Consider the following 27,795-nt stretch of genomic DNA (forward strand, 5'->3'; position numbering starts at 1 on the left):
ATATCTTTCCCAGTTCCCTGTAACTCCGCCCCCCCCATGACCAACGGTTTCCTAAGTCCTAAGCTGATGTGAAGTCCACTACACTTTCTTAGCTGTTTCCCCACTGTAGTAACTGACACCTATCTAAACTGTGCAAACCTTTCCTTCTCCATACTGACAGGTCCGTCCATCCGTCAGGTCACCTTCCCTACAAATGGACAGGTTTTACATTTTTTCTGGTTGCAAGGAAAGGTTCCTGCAGCTGTTGGAGAGGACAGGGAGGTTATGATAATGATGCTTATTAGATTTGGGGGCTGCCAAAAACACAGTAGTGGGGGGTTTGGAAAAATCTTTTCAGTTAGCCATTAAAAGGTATCGACCGCTGAGGACTCTCAAGTCGAAATATTTTTGTAACCTTGGCCAGATGTGTGCCTTGCCACAATTCTGTTTCTGAGCTCCTTGGCCAGTTCCTTTGACCTCATGATTCTCATTTGTCTGACATGCACTGTGAGCTATGAGGTCTTATATAGACAGGTGTGTGCCTTTACAAATCAAGTCCTATCGGTTTAATTAAACACAGCTGAACTCCAATGAAGGGGTAGAACCATCTCAAGGAGGATCACAAGGAAATGGACAGCATGTGACTTAAATATGAGTGTCTGAGCAAAGGGTCTGAATACTTATGACCATATGATATTTCAGTTTTTCTTTTTCAGTCAAGATGGAGTGCAGAGTGTACATTAATGAGAAAAAATGAACTTTTTTGAATTTACCAAATGGCTGCAATGAAACAAAGAGTGAAAAATTTAAAGGGGTCTCAATACTTTCCGTACTCACTGTACACTGTACTATGGAGTAGTTGAGCAATGTTACCTGATGCGCTGTGCTACTCAATCCTTTATTTGAGCAATCAGTAAGGGTTTAAGAACCCAGACCCCCATCGCTCATCAGCGTGTGGAAGAGTGTGGAAGATATATACAAATAAAATGAACTAAAATGTTATGTATACTTTAAGCTCTTTTATTTATTTATTTTTGTTTATGAGTAGAAGACCTGATAGGTTCTCATTAAACACTGTAAAACCCCTCCTGAATCATAGGTTGCTTGTTGCATCAAGCTGGAGAAAGAACACAGAAATGACACAGAATCATGTGATGGCGAAGTTGTGAATGTTTAATAATTATCTGAATTTGGAATACCCTATCAATGTGAAGGATTCTTGGCCACCGATCCTTTAAGTTTATCTATTGCAAACACCTCATCTATGGACATTTGATCCCAACATTTGAGGAGATCTCTATAGTTGGACCAATATCTATCAGACATTTATGGCATTTACTGTAGATATAAAAGTCTGATATGCGAATATCCATTTAAAAGCTGCTATTCATGGAGATTTGTATTTTGTGAATAAACTCCAAACCATGCCAACTAACAACACAGAGCAAGGAACTACTACTGTATTGTGGGGAATCAGAGAGATCAGCATTCAGCAGTAATCTGTGGAGAAAGCAGTAACAAGTGTTCGATTTTCCTGAAACTCAACCACATGGGAATGGATATGCATACACAGTGTCAATAGGAATTATTGGGCTGTCTTATTTAATGCAAGGATGTTGCAGACCTACAGAGTGAAAAGCATTTCTTGTGGCAACTTTCCAGTCTGCCTTCCACATGAGGTCTTGAGAGCCATTGCTCTGTGATTTTCTTTTAAGAAAATGTACAAATAAATTGAAAACCATATGTCAATACAGTGTTTCTCTAAGTTTCTAAGGCTAAGTTCACAAAAACTGCTGAACTTATCGGGTCAGTCATATCTGAAAATTGTGGCTATAACTGGCTCCATGCATAGTTCTCTGGAGATATCTGGAGATGGACTTGGAACTTTAAGTTATATTGCTCAACAACTTTGGCTCTCAAGTCATCAGACAGTTCTCTTCTCTTTCTGTGCTCCACTGTTAGTGTGGAACACACAGAGAGACAATGCAAATATTGAGTCAACTTCTCCCTTTTTTATTTGGTTTCAGGTATAATTTTCATATTGCTCACACCTGTTACTTGCCACAGGTGAGTTTGAACGAGCATCTCATGCGTGAAACAAAGTTGTTTACATACAATTTTAGAAAGGTGTATCCACCTAATGGTCACTGTATTTACAGCACCCAACACACATGAGCATGAAACCAAAAGATAAAGATTATCAAATTTTATTAGTTAACATTTAAAACATTAACATGATTATATGAAACAAGTGCGGAAACAACAAGAAGACAGATCGACTCCATGAGAACTCAATCCTACTGCATGGCATGTGACCTGATGGGGCTGGGTGACAGGACTCTGGGCTCGTCTCTATACACTGCAAGGATCCAGGTAATGTGACCAGGGTGGCTCACTATGAGTGACAATTATTAGTTTGGTACATCTTCCCTCTATTTTAACCACGCACGGTATAATCAGGGTTGGTAACCCAGTTGTGATAGTAGGAGTGCTTATGGAGGGTTTAGAACATTGGTGCTTACTTGTTGGGCAATTCCCAGGTGGTAGCATTGGGTTAGCAAGTTTACACAGCAATGCACACCGATTGTCTGCTTTATATATAGGGGCATGATTTTTGTGATGTTAGATGTACATCAGGTCACATGCCATGTAGTAGGATTGAGTTCTCATGGAGTCGATCTGTCATCTTGTTGTTTCTGCACTTATTTCATATAATCATGTAAATGTTTTACCGTATGTACTCGTGTATAAGTTGAGATTTTCTGCCCATTTTTTGGGGCTGAAAGTCCCCCTCTCGGCTTATACACGAGTCATATACCGGGGGGAATCGGCGGGGGAGGGGGAGCTGGGGTGTCAGATCATACTCACCCTTCTCTGCAGCTCCCCTGCTTGTTCCATGTTTGTCGGCGCTGCTCTCTTCCTGCTTCAGCTGTCAAATGGCACCCGCTCATTAAATATGCGCATATTTAATGAGCGGGTACCACGTGACCGCGGAACCAGGAAGAGAGCAGCGCCGACATACATGGAAAAGCAGAGGAGCTGCAGAGACAAGCGCCAGGACCCGGTGAGTATGAAGGGGGGGTTGGGAGGCATATTCACCTGTCCCTGCGCTCTGCTGTCTTGCATCCTCTGCAGTGACATTCAGGTCAGAGAGCGCTATCGCTCTCTGCCTGCACAGTCACTGCAGAGCGCAACGCTGATGAGCAGGGGGCAGCGACAGAGGTGAGTATGCAGTTTTTTTGTTTTTTTTTGTAAGGGAGTCAGGGGCAGCAGCTGCATAACAGGGGCCACTCACTGTGCAGCATAACAGGGGCCACTCACTGTGCAGCATAACAGGGGCCACACACTGTGCAGCATAACAGGGGCCACACACTGTGCAGCATAACTGGGGCCACTCACTGTGCAGCATAACTGGGGCCACTCACTGTGCAGCATAACAGGGGCCACTCACTGTGCAGCATAACAGGGGCCACTCACTGTGCAGCATAACAGGGGCCACTCACTGTGCAGCATAACAGGGGCCACTCACTGTGCAGCATAACAGGGGCCACTCACTGTGCAGCATAACAGGGGCCACTCACTGTGCAGCATAACTGGGGCCACTCACTGTGCAGCATAACTGGGGCCACTCACTGTGCAGCATAACTGGGGCCACATACTGTGTAGATAACTGAGGCCACTCACTGTGCACCCTCGGCTTATACACGAGTCAATAAGTTTCCCAGTTTTTTGTGGCAAAATTAGGGGGGTCGGCTTATACTCAGGTAGGCTTATACTCGAGTATATACGGTAAATGTTAACTAATAAAATTTGATAATCTTTATCTTTTGGTTTCATGCTCATGTGTGTTGGGTGCTGTAAATGCAGTGACCATTAGGTGGATACATGTTTGTAAATTGTGAGCTTACTTTTGGAGATAATTGGCAGTTATAGGTGTACTTAATTTTAGAAAGGTGTCAACAATTTCGTCTGGCCCATTTTTGGGGTTTTGTGTTATGAATGGGCCACAGAGGAGGATGGCAGGAACAGGCTAAGCCACCAGAAAACCAGAGAGGTTGGTAACTAAGCGGATTGCAGACCCCTGATCCTATCAACACAACTAGCAGTAGCTGTTGAGCGTTCCTACCAAATAAGCCTAAAGCCAGAAAGGTGAAATCGAAACTGCCCCAGAGTAGATCCCCAAAGGAATAGACAGCCCCCAAACATATATTATCGATGAGACAAAATGAGACACAAACACAGGCAGAAAACAGACTGAACAAATGGTGGGGCCCAAGCTGTCTAGACAGGACAGGACAGAAAAGATACTGACTGCAATCACGCACAAAACCCTAAAAAAATCCAACACTTCTGATATACAAAAAACCTGAGGCCACACGACCTCACCCCCGCTAGATCAGCACTCTGGTATAAACTGGAAGAAAAGCAAAAGATACTAACATAACAGGGGACTGAACAAACTGACACAAGCTGTAACATATGGAGCAGGGCCCAGCGCTGCCCCCAGAAGGGAGTACGCTGAACCCTAGCAACAACGCAGAAAGCAAAAAAAAATGGCACAACCAGATCAGATGCAAAGGATTAGCGAAAGAATCACTTAACTGAACCATGCAGATCAGGCAGGAGATAAAAGAACTCCAAATGCACAAGGATGAAATCACCAGCAACTACCAAGAGCAGCCAGCTCAATTATATGCTCCCAGCCAGTAATCCCAGGTTCCCAATTATCGTCGACAGGTGGGGAACTTCCATCAACCTGGCCAGCTCCTCTACTCTCAGTAACCACCAGAGGGAGCTTTGGCTCAGAAATCCGAGCAAGGGAATTTACAACAGTTTTGGGTGACATTATGTTCAATTTGCCCTTTCGCTCTGGTTTTTGAGTTGTTCCAATACACACAAAGGAAATAAACATGTGTATAACAAAACATCTGTAATCGCAATAATTTTCTAAGACAAATACTGCATTTTCTGGAACAATTTCAAGGGTGCCAACACTTTCAACCATGACTGTATAATACGATTCACTACAAAACTTGTATTATTGGTCAATACAGCAGTATTTTTCAAGAACTGTATGCCCAACTGTATTTTTTAACCTGTGTCAACCTTTGTTGTCAGCATGGTCCATGTAGCAGCCACAGGCAACATCCAATATTTAGAGAAATTCTTTAGAAATCCTGTCCCTGTGGGCAATGGATGAAGCATACAAGAGATGCAAGACACTTCCTACATAATTATTAGGCAAATAGCTTTACTATGACATATATATCGCAATAAAAAATTTTTTCCATGAAGTTACTATGCTTTTATCGGCTTGTCATTACCAATACATGTCAAATGAGTAAGGAAGAATTTTGTCACTAGACTCCTGTAACCAAAAGCATGTGATGACTTCAGCAGAGAACATTGCTGAATGTTCGAGCTGAGAACACATTTTAAAGTCTTTCATCTCTCTGTACATGCCTAGAGGTTATCCTAAAAAAAGAACGAGTAAGGGAAAATTCCCCATAAGACTTGAATTATTAGAATTGTTGATACACTGTCGAATTAGCATTGAAATGTATACTCACCATTCTTCTACAGCTTGTATATTCTCCATCTTTGTCGTATGGGGCGTTCTTCCTGAATTTTCACCTCTATCTTCATTCCTAACAGTGAGGCTGCAATGTAGTACAACACTTTATTTTGTCTAGAGAAAGTTAAGCAATTTAAACAAAATCATTAAATGAACATTTGTCAGTATGTACCCAAAGGATATTATCTCAAGTACTATTTAAATAAATTAAAATAAAGTTAAAGAGATTCTATAATATTGTATACTGATTTCTGCTTTCTTCTAGAATTAGCGCCACTGTTGATCATGTGCTTTGTATTCTGCATTACCTTGAAAGGTCTGGCCTATAATATCACACACAGCCCAAGGACAAGAACGGTTTCGTACAACTTGTTCAAAAATTCTCCCATCACCCTGTAATCCTGCATAGCGAGGTCCCACATTTCAGAGGAACATCTGAGGTTTCTCTGGCCTTATTATTCTGGATGATTGCTCTTTCATAGATTTTTTTGCAGTATGGACCACAGAAAGACCATGTCATGATCCAGGTTGAATCATGACAGATAAAATGCACTAGTAACCTTTTTTTTTCCTTAAGCCGTGATGCTTAAAGATAGTTTTGCCCCCGGTGGCCATTAGGGTCATTGCACTGTGGTGGTTTCAGTTCTAGTTTTGCCCCCGGTGGCCATTAGGGTCATTGCACTCTGGTTACTTTAGTTTAGTGCACGTGATTATAAAGCAGATGTGATTGCTCTGGCTCTGCTATAAAAGAGTGTCAGGTGTTGCAATCACTGTTGGTGATATTGCTCATTTCCAACCACGTCTGGTGGAGGAAGGATCTACTGAGAGGAGTTCCTTGCAGCTCAGGCAGAGCTCTGGTGTAGTAGCTTCAGGTGGAAGCTAAATTCTGGTGGTGGACTCTGTTGCTGGGAGCAAGAGCAACAGAGCAAAGCTAAGTGGTGCAACCCCTGTTTGTATTTTTCCCTGGTGTGTTTCAGTGCATTGGTGGGATTAGTTTCTGCACCGTCCATTTCACTAGAAAGGGCTAGGCGCAGGGCGAGCTAGGGTTTTAAGGTTCCTGATCGGCGCCCGATGCGGAACCGGCCTAGGGATCGTTAGGAGTGTAGAGACACTGACTCAGGGGAGTGCAGGAGGTCTCCACGTCCCCGTTCCCTATCGCAGGGCCCTGCATTGTATCAGTTTCCCTGTTGTTTCCCTTTATTATTTAAATTCGCCATGCTGGAGGCGGTGTATCCAGTTATACGTGTAATTCTGAAATTTGCCTGCTGAAGGCAGTGTATCCGGCTGCATGTTATATTATTTAAATTCGCCCTGCTGGAGGCGGTGTATCCAGGGTCACGTGTGCCATAGAAATTCGCCCTGCTGGAGGCGGTGTGTCCAGTCACATGTTGACCATCACAGACCATAAACAGATCCACAGAGAGACAAGAATCCCAAAAGTAGCCTCCTGAGCTACAAACGGAGGAAGAATTACAACATGACACCTTGGGTGGTCACATACAATCCCCAAATGAGTATCCTAAGAAAATTGGTGCTGATCTTCAAAAAATATTCAACAGAGACTACAGACTGAAAGACATATTCCCAGATCTACCATTTCTCTGCCACAAACAGCCCCCTAATCTCCTTGTTCTCTCATCACCAACAGAGTTGGGCACATTTTACAATTAACACAATCTGCATATTCGACACAATTCAGAGCTATAAGATCATTGATTTTTTCACATGTACATCCTCCATTGTGATGTATATACATGATGCAATATACAAGGTGCACTAGAGAAACCTATATTGGGTAAACTAAACAAAAACTACAAACAAGGATGAATCTACACCGACACACTATAGGGATTGAGCCACTCCGGTGGGAAACCATTTCTCTGGACCTTGATATAGTATGAAAGATATAAAAGTCTTAAAATCTGGGAATTCAAGCTAACTAAAATGTTGATGCTGATACGACTTTGAGAATAGGACTCATTCTAACACCTGGATTTATGATACACTACATAGACACATTTCACATATCCATCAGACTAACTCCAGATCACTAAGTCATCAGTCCCTCCACCTCTCTATTTGTTACAAAACTTTAGGTGAGTTTTTCCCCCCTGGTGGCCGCTGGTGTTACTGCATTGTGATTAATTATCTATGCAGGCGGAAACTACTCCCACCTTCCTACATAAGCTCACCAGGTGCACCAACTAACTGTTGGTGATATTGTTTCTCTTTGGAGACCAACCAAGCTGGAGTTCAGGAGCTGACAGAGTTCTGTGGATCTTCAGTTGTCTGCTGTTTTCAAATGGCTAACTCTGCTATCGTGGAGCATTGCCGCAGAGTGAGCTAAGTCATGTCTTTCAGTTTATTTAACCCTGAAGTGTCTGTATTACCCTTTCCCTGGTTTTTGGTGCAGTTTACTTTATTCCCTGTCTCACCCCCTGGGGAGGGGGTTGGGTGTTTAGCTCAGGGCTGAACAGGAGATAGGGACAGGTCGGAGACTTGGACCTCACTACCTTTAAGTGTACCACCAAGTTAAGAAAAGTCAGGGCACCCCCTTAGTCTTAGGCGCAGATCAGGGGCCCTGGTTCCACGTCTCCTGTTTCCCCGCAACTGCCCCGTGACACATACCACATGTTGGCTACATATCGATCAGAATCTCATTGTACATCATATGTTGACACCTGTTTTGACCGGCAAATGACTCCACGATGAAAGATTTTTGCACAACTTCAATGTGTGGGAGACTTGAAATGTGGAAAGCCAAGGCACAGTGAAAAATGTGGCATCTAAAAAAGCGAACCTGTCATGTACAGAAACACTTTTAACCTGCAGATACAGGGTTAATCTGCAGGCTAAAAGCATTCTGAAGATGCCCAAGGCCTGTACTTAAAACCCTGCTGCCAGGAGAAAATTAACATGAATAAATACTATAACTGTCCATGAAAAACAAGAACGTGCTGGGTTCTGCCAAAAGGGGATTCACTCAGAGCAGCCCACTATTCTGACATAGCGTCCTTATGTGCCATTAGGGAATGTTGTGGGGGGAGAAATCCTCTTAGCACTAGTAAAATATCTGGGGCTGTGTAAGTCATTATGGGTTTGTGGATAATAGGGGTGTTTCAATTCATGGAGTTACTAATGGTTTTCCAATATATTCTTATATATTCTTCTAAACCAATCCTATATTTCATAGTATAGAAGAATGTGTTACTGGGGATGGTACTTGTCTTTGCAGATGCCAAGTGTTTGCTATCAATGCTATTGTCAGTACATATGATAGTGGGTATCAGGCTTGATGTGTCAGTATCCATCAACCTAAGGCTCAGAGGGAGGAAGAAGAGAAAAGACAATACATAAGCGATGGGCACACCTAATACTGATAAAAATGTATATGTTTAATAAACACATCTGAAAACATTTAAAAAAAAACACTCATGATTCCAAATAATGACATCCTAGGTAAAAAATGGAGACCCCATGTTAAGAGATTTGCTCAAAATAAACCCCCAGAGGTAGGATAAATTCTGAAGCAAGGCAGAGAGTATGGCAAGACATCATACAGGCACCTGCATAGTTTGGGATAAGATCATGAAAAAGCGCTGTCACAGATGTAAGATGTCAGTAGGAGATGCCCAAGGCCCGCAGTAAGAGCCTCGCTGCTGGGAGGAAATGAACATGGATAAATAACTGTCCATGTAAAACAAGAACGTGCCAGATTCTGCTGTAAAGGTATCCAGTCTTAGGCCTCTTTCACATGTCCGTTTATTTTTGGTACTGGAAAAAACGGTAACGGAGATATCTGTGTTCAGGTGTGTACTACGTGTGGCACACGTGTGACAACCATGTGCCGCATAAGTACCACACGGACGGTCGCCGGGGAAGAAGCGCTACAGTAAGCGCTGTTTCCCATCGGCAGGCGCTGAAGCCAGCTGTCATCATTCTCCCCTGCTCTGCCGGCGAGCAGAGGAGAATGATCAGCGTTATATTAAAGTCTGAACAACAGCAGGTGGGGGCTGTGGAATACCCCGATCATCAGCACCTATTGTCATTGTTATTAACGGCAGCAGGTGTCGGATGATGGGGGTAAGAGTCCCAACAGCCCACCTGCTGTCATTCTAACATTAATATAACGCTTATCATTCTCTGCTCGCCGGCAGAGCAGGGGAGAATGATGACAGCTGGCTTCAGCACTTGCCGCAAGGAATAGCTTTACTGTAGTGCTTCTTCCCCGGGGCCAGTGCTTGTCACACTGAGGACATCAATGTGTGTTCTCCGTGCGCAGGACGTTTTGCCGTCCGTGCTGACGGTAAAAAACAGACATGTCAGCGTATTTTGCCCATGGACACACGGCCCATGGAAACACACTGACATGTGCACAGACCCAAATGAATGGGTCTGCGTGTGTACGTGTCTCCGATGTTAGGCGTCAGGTTCCTGCAGTGGCACAGCAGGAATCCAGAGCTTCACATTCTGCCGTCTCCCATTCCCCATCGACTGCAGAGGAGCTTGCTCAGCAGCCCCGTCGCTCACAACTCTCTGCCCAGACCTGCTCTGTGGGTCTGGTTGTTGCTGCCACCTTTGGGCCAGCAATAGCAATGCAGGCTGTTCAGCAGCAAACCACTCCAGAGGCTAAGTCCTTCTGTCGCTCCACTGAGCATGCTCACGAGACGATCTCCCATTGGAGATCGGGAGTCACATGCCCAGGTCCTTCTCCAGATCTGATTGGTCCATCTCAGGGATCTGGAAGCTTCCGGAAGGTCCCGGCTATAAAAGGTTCGCGTGGCCGCTCGGCCATGCGCTAGTATAGACTCTAGTTGCTACCTGTGTGAATGATGACGGATGCATGAACCTGCAAATGACTCATTAACGTTCCCCTCCCTCTGATATTACGTGTGTGGATAGGGACTTAGTCATAGAGTCAGCACCAGCCAGTGGCACGCTACAGGCCACAGAGCATATCTCCACAGAACTAGCATCCGACAGTGCGCCCCCTACTGGGAATTGTCGTATAGCGGCTGTGTCAGTCGCCACGCTGCAGTCAGCAGCACTAGTCGGCATTCGCGGTAGCAACAACGCAGGCACGGTAGGTCTAGAAGGACACTGACCCTGTGTCTTGGGCCCCAGTCCTGTGACCATATACCGTGCATGCATTCCACTGACACCTGTGAGTCCAACAGGCTCGGTATTTAAGTTTATTGCTTTGGCGCCTCTGTGAATCAACAGAGTACGCCCAGCGCACACCGGGTGACATTCAACCCGCGTGCAATATACCACTCTATTGCGTGTCCGCCATTACCTAGCAGTGTAACACCTTCTGCACGGTGGACACCGGGTGGCGAACGCACTTTCTATTATTTATTATTTAGTGCGTTCCGCCGTCCCTAACATCCGGTACATGTGAAAACTCTCACCACACATACCAGAGACACGGACATGTGAAAGAGGCCTTACAGAGAAGCTCACCGTTCTGGCACAGTGTCCTTATGTGCCATTAAGGAATTTTGTGGGAAGAGAAAGCACTAGTCAAATATCTGGGGTTGTGTATGTCATTATAGGTTTGTGGATAAACAGGGTGTTTCAATTTATACAATACTTTATCCGCATGCATAAGAGACAAATATAGCCTGACAAAAATGCAGCAAAACGCGAAGCAAAAACGCAGCAAACACTCAGCAAAACCTTGCTTTTTTGACGTTGCTTCTTTACTGCCAAGAGAGGAAGTTTTGCTTGCAGAAAAAAAAGGCATCAAAAACGGAACATGTGAACATAGCCTTAGGAAGTTAAAGCAGGCTTTTTTTTTTGGGCCACTAAACTTTATCAATATGCACAAGAGAAAACAAAAACGCAGCAAAACCTACTTTTCATAAGAAGCTTTTTTACTGCCAAGAGAGATTTTGCCTGTAAAAAAAAATGCAGCAAAAACTCAAAGTGTGAACATAGCCTTATATATACTTCTGAACCAAACCTATATTTCAAAGTATTCAAGAGTGTTATTGGGGATGGTACTTGTCTTTGTAACTTCCAACTGTTTGCTATCAATGCCATTGTCAGTTTGTAGAGGGTATGATATATTATGGTAATACCCTTGCCTTTCTATTTCGCCCTGGTATCGTATATTATCAGTGTATGTATATTTGTTAACATATGAAGGTTCTGCTACACGATTTAGTGTATTACCACTCCTATATAATGGTACTGCTACACTGTTACGTGTATTACCGTGTCTTGCTAAATGTATATATGGATAATGTTATACCGTTGTAATGCTGCTATGTACAGTGTATAGGGTAAGTGCAGTTATTGGATTGGCCACTAGATGGGGGCATTATAGTGTACAGAGCTTCCAGCTAGTGAATAATATAGGAAATGGTTAAACAATAGGAGGGGCTACTGTGTGGTAAGCTAGGAACATTCCCTTAGATAGTCAGAAGGCCCTGGGTGCCCGAATAGTTCACATGGGCTCTAGGCCCAGGACACCACAGCAGTCACGTAACGTTAAAGAAGAGAAGCTTAGCCATTTGGAGTCTATAGGACAGAAGTATGGTGTCAAGCAGCAGGATTGCAGCAGTTCATAGCTGGAGAAAGGAAGCAGTCCGGGAAAGTACAGGGCGCAGATTGTTCAACATGTGGCAGATAGTTGCATGGAGCGATGGTCTCAAGACCGGGGTGAAACAGGCCAGAGAATCCCCAAGCACAGGAAGCCTGAACAGGGAGTACGCTGTGGTACTGCCTAAGGCGCTATTACCCTGTAATGTACTGGAGGACATGGAACTGAGTACAGGGAAAGAACAGAATGAGAACTGCATAGAACTTGCTGTTAATGTTGTAACTGACAAGAATGTACTGCCAAGTTATTCAAGTAAACTTTCACTTGTTGCATTTGAACCGGACTGTGTCTCAATTCTTGTGAAACCAATTGCAGAAAGCTTCAGCACCACAGTGGTATCCCTGATGGCGCAGTTAGAGAAGACACAGGTACGCTAGTGAGAGAATGCCGTTTTCATGTAAGAGGAGGGCAGAACAGATGCACCAAAGTGCTCAGCTATGACTACAGTCCTGGACATCCCTTACATGTACATATGATAGTCAGTAGGTATTAGGCTCAGGGTCAGCATCCATCATCTCACTGGGAGACTTTACGTCGCTGCGAGCTTGTGTGCCAGGTCTTCTCAGTGTGTACCTGGATATTATCTTATTATCTGATCTCACATCTGCTTGTGACTTGGCATTAATTCTGTTTGAAGTGATAATAGCTACAGCTGTAACTCCATGCCCTTCACTTTTACTACAAGTATACATGGCAGGCAGCCATGGCTACTATGAGTAAGACTATTATGCCGCACATTATTACATTGTACATTAGTAGAGCAGAGTTTTATTTCACTGCAAAAAATGCAAATTATTGTAATATTAGTAGGATGTTAGGAATGTAAACTCACATATCTAAGTTTGCATTGGCATAAAGTAAAAGGGTTCATCTTCTCTTCTTTCTTCAGTAGCACACTGTCTGCCAGACAGTTGCTGGAGATTTAGGGGAGGAGTGTTGCTGCTTGAGTGAAAATTCGGACCAGCAGCATTGTCGCATCACTGACCTGAACTGTGCACCGCTAATGCTGCTACAGTATACGATGCCTCGCAGTATCAGTTTGCTGCTAATGCAGCTACAGTGTCACGGTCACGCGTGGCTGGACACAGCGCCTCCAGCAGGGCAGATTTAGATGACACACATGACCCTGGATACACCGCCTCCAGTTGGGCAAATTTAAATGATAAAACATGCAGCTGGATACGCCGCCTCCAACAAGCGAATTTCGGATACACGTATGTCTGGAAACCCCGCCTCCAGTAAGGCGAATTTAAACAATAAAAAGGGAAAACCTGGTTAGCAATAACAATGGTGGCCCTGCAATAGGGAACGGGGAAGTGGAGACCTCCTGCACTCCCCTGAGTCACTGCCTCTACACTCCTAACGTTCTCTAGGCCGGTTCCGCACCAGGTGCTGCTCAGGATACCTTTAAACCCTAGCTCGCCATCCACCTACCCCTTTCTAGTGTAATGGCCGGTGCGGAAACTAATCCCACCACTGCACTAAAACACACATAAGGAAAAGAGACAAAACAGGGAAACACCACTTAGTTTTGCTCTGTTGCTTATGCTCCCAGCAACAGAACCCACCACCTGCGTGCATCTTTTCCTCCAACCGGGTCCAACACCATAGTGCAGCCTTGGAGCAAACAGAGTCCACCACCTGCGTGCAGCTGTCCAGAAATAGTGTCCAGCATATGAGTACAGCTTTCCAGCAAAAGAGTCCAGCATCTTGAGTCTAGCTTTCCAGCAACCGAGTCCAGCATCATGAGTGCAGCTCTACACCATAGCTGCCACTCCACCAAGTCATGCCAGCCCTCCTCGCAGACACCATAGCTGCCTGTTGTGAGTTCATTTTCCCCTTCACCATTGAGGTCTGATGAACTCCCTCTTCTGGTGAAGGAAGGTAGTGAGGCTGATTACCAAGCACCTGGGCAGGATGATGATGACTGGGTGACGGGAATTACTGACTGGATATAAGGCAGCCGACACCCTTCTGCCTTGCTGGTGATCTTTCTGAGGGATTCTAGGAGACCAGTCTGATTCCTGCTCCTCAAAAGCTACGTTTTCTGCTCTACTTTTTGCATTTGTGTTTTGGTTTTGTTTTGCATTGTTTTCCTTGATTTCTGCCATTCCCTGCTGGGGTGAGCTGAATTCCTTTTGCTCTGTCTTCAGAAAATACCTGAGTACTGATATAGTCTTTTTGAAGCCTAGCGTCTTCAGGGCTTTTTTCCCTATCAGCTGTTGGCTCTTGTTTTGATAGGGTTTTGGTGGATTACAGACAACAGATTTCTATCGTGTCCTATCTAGTTAGCTTGGGCCCCATCATTTGCTCAGCCTATCTTTCTATCTGTGTGAGTGTTTTTTCATCTTGCTTCACCGTCATTATATGTTGGGGGATGCCTATTGCTTTGGGGTCTGCTCTGGGGCAGTTTAGATTTCCCTTTCTGTCTTTAGGCTATGTAGTTCTCTGGCTGTGATCGAGGGGTCTAGGGCACCGTAGGAACCCCCCACGGCTACTGCTAGTTGTTGTTGATAGGTTCAGGGGTCTGCAATCCGATAGCTGCCAACTTCTCTGGTTTTCTGGACTTAGCTAGTATTTCTGTTTTTGCCTCCTATGGTGACTCATTCATAACAGCTGCCACTCCAGGACTCTCAATGAGCTGCCCGGGACTCTCCTTCAGCTCCATCCTTCACCCAGGCTTGCTTGTAACTGAGGACTATCACCAACACTGACTACCACACCTGACCCTCTTTTATAGAGCAATCACACCTGTTTTAAAATTACGTGCACAAAACTAAAGTAACCAAGTGCAATGACGCTCACCACCACCGGGGGGCAAATTTAGAACAAAAGACACCACAGTGCAATAATCCTAATGGCCACCGGGGGGAAACTAGAACTGAAACAAAACTTTGGCACACAGCCAAAGGAAAAAAAGGTTACTTGTGCTTTATCTCTGTCATATCCTACCTGGATCATGACATACAGTATACACTGATTTACACTTGTTCATTCTCTATAGTAATTTATCGTGCAAAAGAAACAGTAAAACTTTCGGGTCTAGGTCTCCAAATTATGGTACCAGTGCCCCATGGGGCACATGTCATGTTCTCAGACATACTAGCACTCTCCGTGTTATATACAGTGGGTACAGAAAGTATTCAGACCTCGTTCAATTTTTCACTCTTCGTTTCATTGCAGCCATTTGGTAAATTCAAAAAAGTTCATTTTTGTTCTCATTAATGTACACTCTGCACCCCATCTTGACTGAAAAGACAGGTATTTTTGGGAATGATGCAAAACATTTTTCACATCTGGATTCAGGGATCCTCTGCCATTCTTCCTTGCAGACCCTCTCCAGTTCCATCAGGTTGGATGGTGAACATTGGTGGACAGCCATTTTCAGGTCTCTCCAGATATGCTCAATTGGGTTTAGGTCAGGGCTCTGGCTGGGCCAGTCAGGCATGGTCATAGAGTTGTTTTGAAGCCACTCCTTTGTTATTTTAGCTGTGTGCTTAAGGTCATTGTCTTGTTGGAAGGTGATCTTGGAGTTTCTCTTTACCTCTCTTACCAAGCCTCTTCTCCCACAATTGCTCAATTTGGGTGGACGGCCAGGTCTAGGAAGACTTCTGGTGTTCGCAAACTTCTTCCATTTAAGGATTATGGAGGTCACTGTGCTCTAAGTACTGCAGAAATTCTTTTGTAACCTTGGCCAGATCTGTGCCTTGCTACAACTCAGTCTCTGAGCTCCTTGGCCAATTTCTTTGACCTCATGATTCTCATTTGGTCTGACATGCACTGTGAGCTGTGAGGTGTGTGCCTTTACAAGTCAAATCAGTTTAATTAAACACAGGTGGACTCCAATGAAGTAATAGAACCATCTCAAGAAGAATCACAAGGAAATGGACAGCATGTGACTTAAATATAAGTGTCTGAGCAAAGGGTCTGAATACTTATTACCATGTGAAATTTTGATATTTCTGTTTTTCTTTTTTAATAAATTTGCAAAAATTTCTACATTTCCGTTTTTTTCAGTCAAGATGGGGTGCAGAGTGTACGTTAATGAGAAAAAAAAAATAACGTTTTTGAATTTATATATATATATACACACTCCACACGTGGTTAAAATTATTGGCACCCCTCGTTTAATGACAGAAAAACCCACAATGGTCATAGAACTAACTTGAATCTGACAAAAATAATGATAAATCAAAAATCTATGAAAATGAACAAATAAAAGTCAGACATTGGTTTTCAACCATGCTTCCACAGAATTAAAAAAAAAAATAAAACTCATGAAATAGGCCTGGACAGAAATGAAGGTAACCTTACCTTATTATTTTGTTGTACAATCTTTAGAGGCAATCACTGTGATCAAACGATCAGGGCTCATAGAAGGCCACTTCAGAATAGTCCAATGTTTTCCTTTTAGCCATTCTTGGGTGTTTTTAACTGAATGTTTGGGTCATTATCCTGTTGCAAGACTCATGACCTGCGACTGAGACCAAGCTTTCTGCCACTGGTCAGCATATTTCTCTCTAGAATCCCTTGATAGTCTTGAGATTTCATTGTACCCTGCACAGATTCTAGACACCCTGTGCCAGATGCAGCAAAAAAGCCTCAGAACATAACATAGCCTCCTCCATGTTTCACAGTAGGGACAGTGTTCTTTTCTTGATATGCTTCATTTTTCTGTCTGTGAACACAGAGATGATATGCCTTGTCAAAAAGTTCCATTTTTGTCTCATCTGTCCATAGGACATTCTCCCAGAAGGTTTGTGGCTTGTCAATATGTAGTTTGGCAAATTCCAGTCTGGCTTTTTTATGATTTTTTTTCAAAAATGGTGTCCTCCTTGGTCGTCTCCCATGAAGTCCACTTTGACTCATACAACGACGTATGGTGCGATCTGACACTCATGTTCCTTGAGCTTGAAGTTCACCTTTAATTTGTTTAAAAGTTTTTCTGGGCTCTTTTGTTGCCATTCGTATTATCTGTCTCTTTGATTTGTCATTTTCCTCCTGTGGCCACGACCAGGGAGGTTGGTTACAGTCCCATGGAGCTAAAATTTCTAAATAATATGTGCAACTGTAGTCACAGGAACATCAAGCTGCTTGGAGATGGTCTTATAACTTTTACCTTTAACGTGTGTCTATAATTTTCTTTCTTTTTTTGTTACATTAGTTTCAGGGGTACCATCATTTCCGTCCAGGTCTATTTCATGAGTTTTATTTTTTTAAAAATCTGTGGAAGCATGGTTGAATAGCAATGTCTGACTTTCATTTGTTCATTTTCATAGATTTTTTATTTATTATTACTTTTGTCAGATTCAAGTTATTTCTGTCACCATTTTAGGATTTTCTGTCATTAAACAAGGCGTACCAACAATTTTGACCACGTGTGTATATGCGTAAAAAAAAAAAACTACTTCCTTCTCACCCCCCCAATAGGCATGGTTTTCATTGTCCTTTCTCATTCTCAGGTCCTCTGGTACTGGGAGTTTGAGGGTTCTGCACAGGATCTTTGTTCACAGCATTGCGCTTTTCTGGACAGAGAGAGCTCAGATGTTGCTCCTGGGATCTTTTGTAGCCATTCTTCCAACTTAGGGGTCACTGCTCCAAGTGCTCCTATCACCACAGGAATCACTGTTGCCTTCACCTTCCACATCTTCTCCAGTTCTCCTTTGAGGCCCTGGTATTTCTCCAGCTTCTCATATTCCTTCTTTCTGATGTTGCTATAACTTGGCACTGCCACACCTATTATCATTGCTGTCTTCTGATCCTTGTCTATTATGACAATGTCTGGTTGGTTAGCCAACACCTGCTTATCCATCTGGATCTTGAAGTCCCACAGGATTTTAGCCCCTTCATTCTCCACCACTATTTCTGGGGTCTCCCACCTGGACTTAGGGAGACTTAGCCCATATGTTGTGCAGATGTTCCTGTAAACAATTCCCGCTACTTGGTTGTGACGTTCAGTATACGCTGCAACTGCTTGCATTTTGCATCCTGACACTATGTGTTGGACGGTTTCTGAGGTTTCTTTGCATAGTTTGCACCTTGGGTCTTGTCTTGTGTGGTAGATTCCTGCTTCTATGGATCTGGTACTTAGTGCTTGATCTTGTGCTGCTATGATTAGTGCCTCGGTGCTGTCTCAGAGTCCAGCTTTCTCCAACCATTGGTAGAATTTCTCCATGTCAGCCACCTCCATTATCTGTCGATGGTACATCCCATGCAGCGACTTGTCTTGCCATGGTGCTTCATGTTCCTGTTCTTCCTTCCAGATCTGTTGTTGTTGGTGCTTTTTCTCAGCATCTCATCTTTTGGTGCCATTTTCCTGATGTATTCCTGGATACTTCTTGATTCATCCCTGATGGTGGCATGGATGCTTATTAAGCCTCGCCCACCCTCCTTTCTGTTGGTATAAAATCTTTGGGTGCTAAACTTAAGGTGGAGACCTCCATGCATTGTGAGGAGCTTTCGTGTCTTAACAACTGCAGCTTCCATCTCTTATTTTAGCAAGCACACTATGCCAGCAGGGTATCTGATAACTGGCATGGCATATGTATTGATGGTGCAGATTTTATTCTTCCCATTGAGCTGGCTCTTCAGGACCTGTATTACCCTTTGATGGTATTTGGATGGTGCTGCTTTCCTTGCCTCCTCATCATGGTTACCATATCTTTGTGGGATGCCGAGGTACTTGTAGCATGTCTGTATATCTGCTATGTGCCCTGCTGGTAATTCCACTCCATCAGTCTTGACTACCTAGCCTCTCTTTATTACCAACCGGCCACACTTCTCCAGTCCAATGGACATCCCAATGTCTTCACTGTAGATCCTTGTCAGGTGGATCAGTGAATCGATGTCTCATTCGTTTTTCACATTGAGCTTGATGTCATCCATGTAGAGGAGGTGGCTGATGGTGTTTCCACTCTTGAACTTGTATCCATAGCCATACTCTGTAATTATCTTACTGAGGGAGTTCAAGCCTATGCAGAACAGCAATGAGGAGAGTGCATCACCTTGGTATGTGCCGCATTTGATGGTCACTTGTGCTAGTTGTCTTAAGTTGACTTCCAATGTTGTTCTCCATAGCCCCATTGAGTTTCTGAGGAAGGTGTTATGAATGGGTCACCGAGGAGGAAAAAACAACACAAGCCAAGTCTCAGAAAACGAGAGAGGTTGGTAACTATGCAGATTGCAGATCCCTGATCTTACCACACAACTAGCAGAAGTCGTGAAGCGTACTTATGATGATCCTAGACGCCTCGTCACAACCGGAGAGCTACATAAGCCTAAAGCAGGAAAAGAGGAAAACTAACTGCCCCAGAGCAGACCCCAAAGGAAAGACAGCCCCCCACATGTATTGACGGTGAAACAAGATGAAAACACAAACAAAGGCAGAAAAATAGGCTGAGCAAACGATGGGGCCCGACTAACTAGAAAGGACAGGAAAGGAAAGACACTGTCTGCAATTTGCCAAAAACCCTAACAAAATAATGTCCAACACTACTGATAGCAAAATTAACCCTGAAGTCACTAGACTTCTCCCACTATATCAGCACTCTGAAATATTCTGAGACAGAGCAAAAAGAGGCCAATCTAATAAGGGACCAAAAGGCAAATACAGATAAATAGGAGTGGAAATTCAGGACAACTCCAGCAGGGGCTGGCTGACCACAAAAAACTGAATTAACCAACAAGAGCAAGTGTGAACAATAGCAAAAACAAACTTAACTTGAGAAGACTGGAACAGAGCTGAAGTCCAAGACCTGAGAAGCAAACTAAATCACCAGCACCAGGATAGGGCGTCGGCTGTCTTATATCCAGTCTGATACTCCAGAGATCCAATCGTTATCCTCCTCATCAGGTGACACATCACTACCAATTAAACCAACCTCACTAACTCCTGTCACCACCAGAGGGAGAACGAAAGGAGAACTCTCAACTGGTGGAGCAGAAAATGAGTTCACAACAGGAAGGTTCTTAATTTCCTGTTGACATTGTAGAGAGCCAAGCATTCACACATCCATGTAAGTGGCATTAGGCTTTCCGGTAGTCAAGTCAGGCTGTGCTGAGATTGGTCTGTCTGGAACTTGAGTCTTGAGCGACTGCTCTATCTACTAGGAGCTGGTGCTTAGAGCCCCTGTTGTCGGTCCCAATGCCTTTCTGGGCTGGATTCATATACTGGCTCATGTTATGAGTTCATTTTCCCCTTCACCATTGAGGTCTGATGAACTCCCTCTTCTGGTGAAGGAAGGTAGTGAGGCTGATTACCAAGCACCTGAGCTGGGAGAGGATGACTGGGCGACGGGGATCTCTGACTGGATATAAGGCAGCCGACGCCCTTCTGCCTCGCTGGTGATTTCTCTGTGGAATTCTAGGAGACCAGTCTGATTCCTGCTCCTCAAAAGCTAAGTTTCTGCTTTGCCTTTTTGCATTTGTGTTTTGGTTTTAGTTTGCCTTGCTTTTCTGGATTCTGCCATTCCCTGCTGGGGTGAGCTGAATTCCTTTTTTGTCGGTTTGCTCTGTCTTCAGAAAATACCTGAGTACTGACATAGTCTTTTTGAAGCCTAGCGTCTTCAGGGCCTTTTTCCCTGTCAGTCTGTTGGCTCTTATTTTGATAGGGTTTTTCGCGGATTGCAGACAGCAGCTTTCCTATCCTGTCCTATCTAGTTAGCTTGGGCCCCATCATTTGCTCAGTCTATCTTTCTATCTGTGTTAGTGTTTTTTCATCTTGCTTCACCGTCATTATATGTTGGGGGATGCCTATTGCTTTGGGCTCTGCTCTGGGGCAGTTTAGATTTCCCTTTCTGTCTTTAGGCTAGGCAGTTCTCCGGCTGTGATCGAGGGGTCTAGGGCATCGTAGGAACCCCCCACGGCTACTGCTAGTTGTTGTTGATAGGTTCAGGGGTCTGCAATCCGATAGCTGCCAACTTCTCTGGTTTTCTAGACTTAGCTAGCATTTCTGTTTTTGCCTCCTACGGTGACTCATTCATAACAGAATCACCAGCCATACCGCAGATCCTAGGGTACTCAATAGCAGGAAAGAATTGTAAAAAAAAAAAAAAAGTGTGTATATTTTTTCCTCTATATCTCTGAGGCCGTAGGGGGAATTTTTTTCGTCTCTCAATGGAGATAAAGCAATTGTCTGATCGTGTGGAGCAGCTCGCTGCGGAAGTGCGGGGAATTTCCACCTACCTTGCTCATTGACATGCTGCTGAACCAAAGATCCCTACTCCTGATGTGTTTTTTGGGGATCGGTCTAAATTTTTGAATTTCAAAAATAATTGTAAATTATTTTTTGCCTTGAAGCCTAACTCGTTAGGGAGCTCCGCGCAGCAGGTTAAAATTGTCATCTCTTTGTGCGTGGCGATCCCCAGGATTGGGTGTTTTCTTTGAAACCTGATGATCCTAGTCTAACTAATGTGAACGCATTTTTTCAAGCCTTGGGGTTGTTGTATGATGAACCTAATGCTATTGATCAGGCTGAAAAGACCCTGTTGGCATTGAGCCAGGGTCGAGAGTCTGCAGAATTGTACTGTCAAAAATTCCGAAAGTGGGCGGTCCTAACTACCTGGAATGATAATGCCTTGGCAGCTCTCTTTCGGAAGGGTTTGTCAGAAGCCGCAAAATATACTATGGTGGGATTTCCTGTTCCCTCTGGTCTGGACGATTCTATGTCATTAGCCATTCAGGTTGATTGGCGTTTACGTGAACGCAGGACTGCACGAGAGGTGTTGCCACCTGTTGAACAAGTGTCTGAACCTATGCAATGTGATAGAGTTTTGTCCAGGGAGCAACGTCAGGAGTTCAGAAAGCGTAATAAGCTGTGTTTTTTTTTGTGGAGATGCCTCGCATATTATTTCTGTCTGTCCTAAACGAGAGAAACGTTTTGCACACACGTTTTCTGTGGGTGGTGTTCAACCTAAGTTTCTTCTGGTAATTACTCTGATCTGCTCCCTGTCCACATTTTCCGCCAAGGCTTTTGTGGATTCGGGAGCAGCCCTGAACCTAATGGACTTGGATTTTGCTAAACGTTGTGGATTTCCTATGACACCTCTGCGGACGCCTATACCTTTGAGAGGGATTGATGCTACTCCTTTGGCGAAAAATAAACCTCAGTTTTGGACCCAGGTGGTAATGCGGGTCGCCCCAAACCATCAAGATAATTGCAGATTTTTGGTGTTGCATAATTTGCATGATACCATTGTTCTGGGGTTTCCCTGGTTGCAAATTCATAATCCAGTTTTGGACTGGAAATCTGTGTCTGTGGTGAGTTGGGGTTGTCGGTGTGCCCTTAGTGAGGCTCCGTTTTTTTCCACCTCTCCTCAGTCGCATGATGCTCCTGACTATTTGGCGGACTTTTATGATGTATTTAGTGAGAATGAGTCTGCGCCTTTGCCTCCTCATAGGAGTTATGACTGTGCAATTGAACTGAGCCCGGGGTGTAAATTTCCCAAGGGTCGGCTCTTCAATTTATCTGTACCCGAGCCCGAGGCTATGCGATCCTATATTAAGGAGGCGTTGGAGAAGGGTCATATTAGACCATCCTCTTCACCATTAGGTGCTGGTTTATTTTTCGTGGCCAAAAAGGATGGTTCATTAAGGCCTTGTATTGATTATCGTGCCCTCAACAAAATTACTATTAAATATCAGTATCCGTTACCCCTGATTTCGGATCTATTCTCCAGAGTTAAAGGTGCTTGCTGGTTTACCAAGCTTGACCTCAGCGGGGCGTATAATCTTATCCGCATTAAGCATGGGGATGAATGGAAGACGGCGTTTAATACTCCAGAGGGACATTTTGAGTACCTGGTGATGCCTTTTGGGATCACTAATGCCCCTTCTGTCTTCCAGTGCTTCATGAACGACATTTTCCAAGACTTTGTGGATAAATTTTTGATTATCTATCTGGATGATATTTTGATCTTCTCAAAGGATTGGGATTCTCATGTGGAACATGTTCGGACGGTGTTCCGGATCTTGAGGGAGAATTCCCTGTATGTCAAAGGATCGAAATGCCTTTTTGGAGTACAGAGGATTTCATTTTTGGGATTTATTTTGTCTCCGTCAACAATTGAAATGGATCCGGCCAAGGTACAGGCCATTTATGATTGGGTTCAGCCCACTTCTTTGAAGGCCCTCCAGAAGTTTTTGGGTTTTGCTAATTTTTATCGGAAATTTATAGCAAAATTTTCTAGTATTGCCAAGCCATTGACTGATCTGACTAAGAAGGGTGCTGATGTGTTGAATTGGTCTCCGGAGGCTGTTTCTTCCTTTCAGGAGCTGAAGCGAAGATTCACTTCTGCCCCGGTTTTGCGGCAACCTGATGTCTCACTCCCGTTCCAGGTAGAGGTGGACGCTTCTGAGATTGGTGCAGGAGCTGTTTTGTCCCAAAAGGATCCTGTAACATCTAAAATGAATCCCTGTGCTTTCTTTTCCCGAAATTTCTCCCCATCTGAACGTAACTATGATGTGGGGAATCGGGAACTGTTGGCCATGAAATGGGCATTTGAGGAGTGGAGACATTGGTTGGAGGGAGCTAAACATCAAGTCGTGGTCCTCACTGACCACAAGAATTTGATTTACCTGGAGTCGGCCAAACGCTTAAACCCTAGACAGGCTAGATGGGCCTTGTTTTTTACACATTTTGATTTTGTGGTCTCTTTTCTTCCTGGTACTAAGAATGTCAAGGCTGACGCTCTTTCTAGGAGCTTCTTTGCTGATTCTCCTGTGGTGACCAAGCCTGCTACCATCTTAGGCGAAGGGGTAGTTCTTTCTGCCATCTCGCCCGATTTGAGACGTGCTCTGGAAGAGTTCCAGGAGGACAAACCTGAGCGTTGTCCCAGTGGAAAGTTGTATGTTCCTGACCAGTGGAAGAAGAGAGTGATGTCTGAAGTTCATTGCTCTGCATTGGCTGGTCATCCAGGTATTTTTGGTACTAGAGATCTGGTGAGTCGGTCTTTTTGGTGGCCCGCCTTGTCTCGTGATGTCAGGAATTTTGTGCAGTCCTGTGGAACTTGCTTCCGGTCTAAACCTTGTCGCTCTAGTGGGTTGTTGATGCCTTTGCCGGTCCCCAGGAGGCCATGGACCCATATTTCAATGGATTTCATCTCTGATATGCCTGTCTCTCAGAGAATGACTGTTATTTGGGTGATATGTGATAGGTTCTCTAAGATAGTTCATCTTGTACCACTCCCTAAGTTGCCATCTTCTTCTGAGTTGGTGCCCCTGTTTTTGCAACAGGTGGTTCGCTTGCACGGGATTCCTGAGAACATTGTATCTGACAGAGGAGTTCAGTTTGTGTCTAGATTTTGAAGGATGTTCTGTTCCAAGCTGGGAATTCAGTTGTCCTCTGCGTTTCACCCTCAGACCAATGGGCAGACGGAGAGAACAAACCAGAGCTTGGAGTCGTATTTGATATGTTTTATTTCCGCTGATCAGGATGATTGGGTTTCATTTTTGCCCTTGGCCGAATTTGCTTTAAATAATAGAGCTAGTTCTGCCACTTTGATGTCACCTCTTTTTTGTAACTTTGGGTTTCATCCTCGATTTTCTTCAGGGCAGGTGGAGCCTTCTTCCTGCCCAGGTGTTGACACTGTGGTGGAGAGAATGCACCAGATCTGGGACCAAGTGGTGGATAAGTTATCTCTCTCCCAGGAAAAAGCCCAGCGGTTTTCCAACCGACATAGGACCGTTGGTCCCCAGTTTAAGGTGGGTGATATGGTTTGGTTATCATCAAAAAATATCACTATGAAGGTAGCTTCTCCTAAGTTTAAGCCTAGATTTATTGGGCCTTACAAGATTTTGGAGATCATTAATCCGGTCTCTTTTCGGTTGGCTCTTGCTGTCACATTTAAAATCCATAATGTGTTTCATAAGTCCTTGTTGAAGAGGTTTGTTGAACAAGTAGTTCCTGGGGTGGCACCTCTGGACCCTGTATTGGTTGAAGGTAACATGGAATATGAGGTAGAGAAGATACTGGATTCCCGTCTGGCTAGACGGAGACTCCAGTATTTGGTTAAGTGGAAGGGTTATGGTCAGGAGGATAATTCCTGGGTCTCTGCCTCTGATATTCATCCCAAAAGATTGGTGCGTGCCTTTCATCGGGCTCACCCTGATCGCCCTGGTGGCGTGGATGAGGGTTCGGTGACCCCTCCTCAAGGGGGAGGTACTGTTATGAGTTCATTTTCCCCTTCACCATTGAGGTCTGATGAACTCCCTCTTCTGGTGAAGGAAGGTAGTGAGGCTGATTACCAAGCACCTGAGCTGGGAGAGGATGACTGGGCGACGGGGATCTCTGACTGGATATAAGGCAGCCATCGCCCTTCTGCCTCGCTGGTGATTTCTCTGTGGAATTCTAGGAGACCAGTCTGATTCCTGCTCCTCAAAAGCTAGGTTTTCTGCTTTGCCTTTTTGCATTTGTGCTTTGGTTTTAGTTTGCCTTGCTTTTCTGGATTCTGCCATTCCCTGCTGGGGTGAGCTGAATTCCTTTTTTGTCGGTTTGCTCTGTCTTCAGAAAATACCTGAGAAATGACATAGTCTTTTTGAAGCCTAGCGTCTTCAGGGCCTTTTTCCCTGTCAGTCTGTTGGCTCTTATTTTGATAGGGTTTTTCGCGGATTGCAGACAGCAGCTTTCCTATCCTGTCCTATCTAGTTAGCTTGGGCCCCATCATTTGCTCAGTCTATCTTTCTATCTGTGTTGGTGTTTTTTCATCTTGCTTCACCGTCATTATATGTTGGGGGCTGCCTATTGCTTTGGGGTCTGCTCTGGGGCAGTTTAGATTTCTCTTTCTGTCTTTAGGCTAGGCAGTTCTCCGGCTGTGATCGAGGGGTCTAGGGCATCGTAGGAACCCCCCACGGCTACTGCTAGTTGTTGTTGATAGGCTCAGGGGTCTGCAATCCGATAGCTGCCAACTTCTCTGGTTTTCTAGACTTAGCTAGCATTTCTGTTTTTGCCTCCTACGGTGACTCATTCATAACAGGTTCATATGGCTCTGTAGCTTGGTGGCTATGTTGCCTGACAGAAGTTTCCATGTTGTTGTAAGGCAGGTGTGAAGAAACCAGATTATATCTTAATTACCCAGACAACTGTGTTTTTGCAGGCCAAGGGGAGTTGATTTTTCTATCTGTATATTGGCTTGTGGATTTAAGTGTTTATGTCTGGTGGGTCAAAAAGACAGTCTTGCAAGCTGATATACTATTTAACATACTGTGTAAGTCTGAAATAAAGACTGTACATAGTGTGTGTTTATCTTTGTCTATTGATGTGAACTGATATGCTAATTGTGCATTGTATTCTGAAACTAGTTTGTTGACTTGTAAAGTAAAGAGGCAACAGGATGTGAGGGTGTACTGAAGGACACTGGGTAATTCTAAAAATAGCTTACCTGCCTGGGGTATAAAAAGATCCTGAGAAGGAGAGACCAGATCTCGTCTCATCTCATCACACAGAGAGCTACCAGTCTGCACAACACTCAACGGACAAGAGAGAGGACTGCAGCCAATTCATCATGGCACCATCACGAGGGACACGGATCTATGATTCTAAGGGAAATAACCTAGGAGTGATCGGCTCCGGTTGGAAGGACACAGATCTGATCAAGTGACTATCTCTGAACCTTGGATGTGTTTGGAGAAAGCCAGGTGTTGGGGTCCTGTTATGAATGGGTCACCCAGGAGGAGGGCAAGTACAAGCTAATAATAATAATAATGATAATAATAATAATCTTTATTTATATAGTGCCAACATATTCCGCAGCGCTTTACAGTTGAACAGTTTCAAACACAACAGTCATAAGTGATAACGTTAACAATACAATAATTAAAGCGAAATAAGACGACCCTGCTCGTGGGAGCTTACAATCTACAATGAGCTAAGCCACAGAAAACCAGAGAGGTTGGTAACTAAGCGGATTGCAGACCCCTGATCCTATCCACACAACTAGCAGTAGCTATGGAGCGTGCCTACGATGATCCCAGACGCCTCGGCACAGCCAGAGAGCTAACTAAGCCTAAAGCAAGAAAGGGGAAATCTAAACTGCCCCAGAGCAGACCCCAAAGGAATAGATAGCCCCCAAACACATAATGTCATTGAGACAAGATGAAAACACAAACGCAGGTAGGAAAATAGACTGAGCAAACGATGGAGCCCACACTGACTAGACAGGACAGGAAAGGAAAGACACTGTCTGCAATCACGCAAGAAACCCTGCAAAAAGCTCCAACACGTCTGATGCAAAAAATACTGAAGTCGCACGACTTCGCCCACTATATCAGCACTCTGGTATATTCTGAAAGCAGAGCAAAAAGAGGCCAATCTAATAAGGGACAAAAACAAACTGGCACAAGCAGTAACATATGGATGGTGATTCAGCACAGCCCCAGCCGGAGCTGGCTGACCCTCACAAAACTGAAATAGACAAAACCAGATCAAATGTAAACAGAAGAGCAAAGGAACACTTAGCTGAACATGCAGGGACTGAGCTGGAAACTAAGACCTTAGGAGGCAGGAAGAAAATCACCAGCAGGGATAGAGGGAGTTGGCTGTCTTAAATCCCAGTCTGAAACCCCAGATCTCCAATCGTCGTCCTCATTAACAGGTGGCAAGCCTCGGTTAATCAGATCAGCTCCATTACCTCCAGTAACC

General features: G+C 44.3%; 1 protein-coding gene across 3 annotated transcripts in view; it reads right to left on the bottom strand.

Moving 5' to 3' along the window:
• Window positions 1-27,795, bottom strand: part of RGS17 (regulator of G protein signaling 17) — a 223,524-nt gene that overhangs the window by 41,999 nt on the left and 153,730 nt on the right. The window contains exon 3 of one of the 3 annotated variants that reach the window (XM_073557703.1): window positions 5,550-5,627. In XM_073557703.1, coding sequence (XP_073413804.1) covers window positions 5,550-5,627 — 78 coding nt within the window. Of the gene's footprint in view, window positions 1-5,549; window positions 5,669-27,795 lie in introns of all 3 variants that reach the window. The other 2 variants (XM_073557702.1, XM_073557704.1) reach the window with 2 other exon arrangements.

This window comes from Dendrobates tinctorius, unplaced genomic scaffold (assembly GCF_039654945.1).
Source record: "Dendrobates tinctorius isolate UK_male_01 unplaced genomic scaffold, ASM3965494v1 ptg000250l, whole genome shotgun sequence".
Lineage (NCBI taxonomy): Eukaryota > Metazoa > Chordata > Amphibia > Anura > Dendrobatidae > Dendrobates > Dendrobates tinctorius.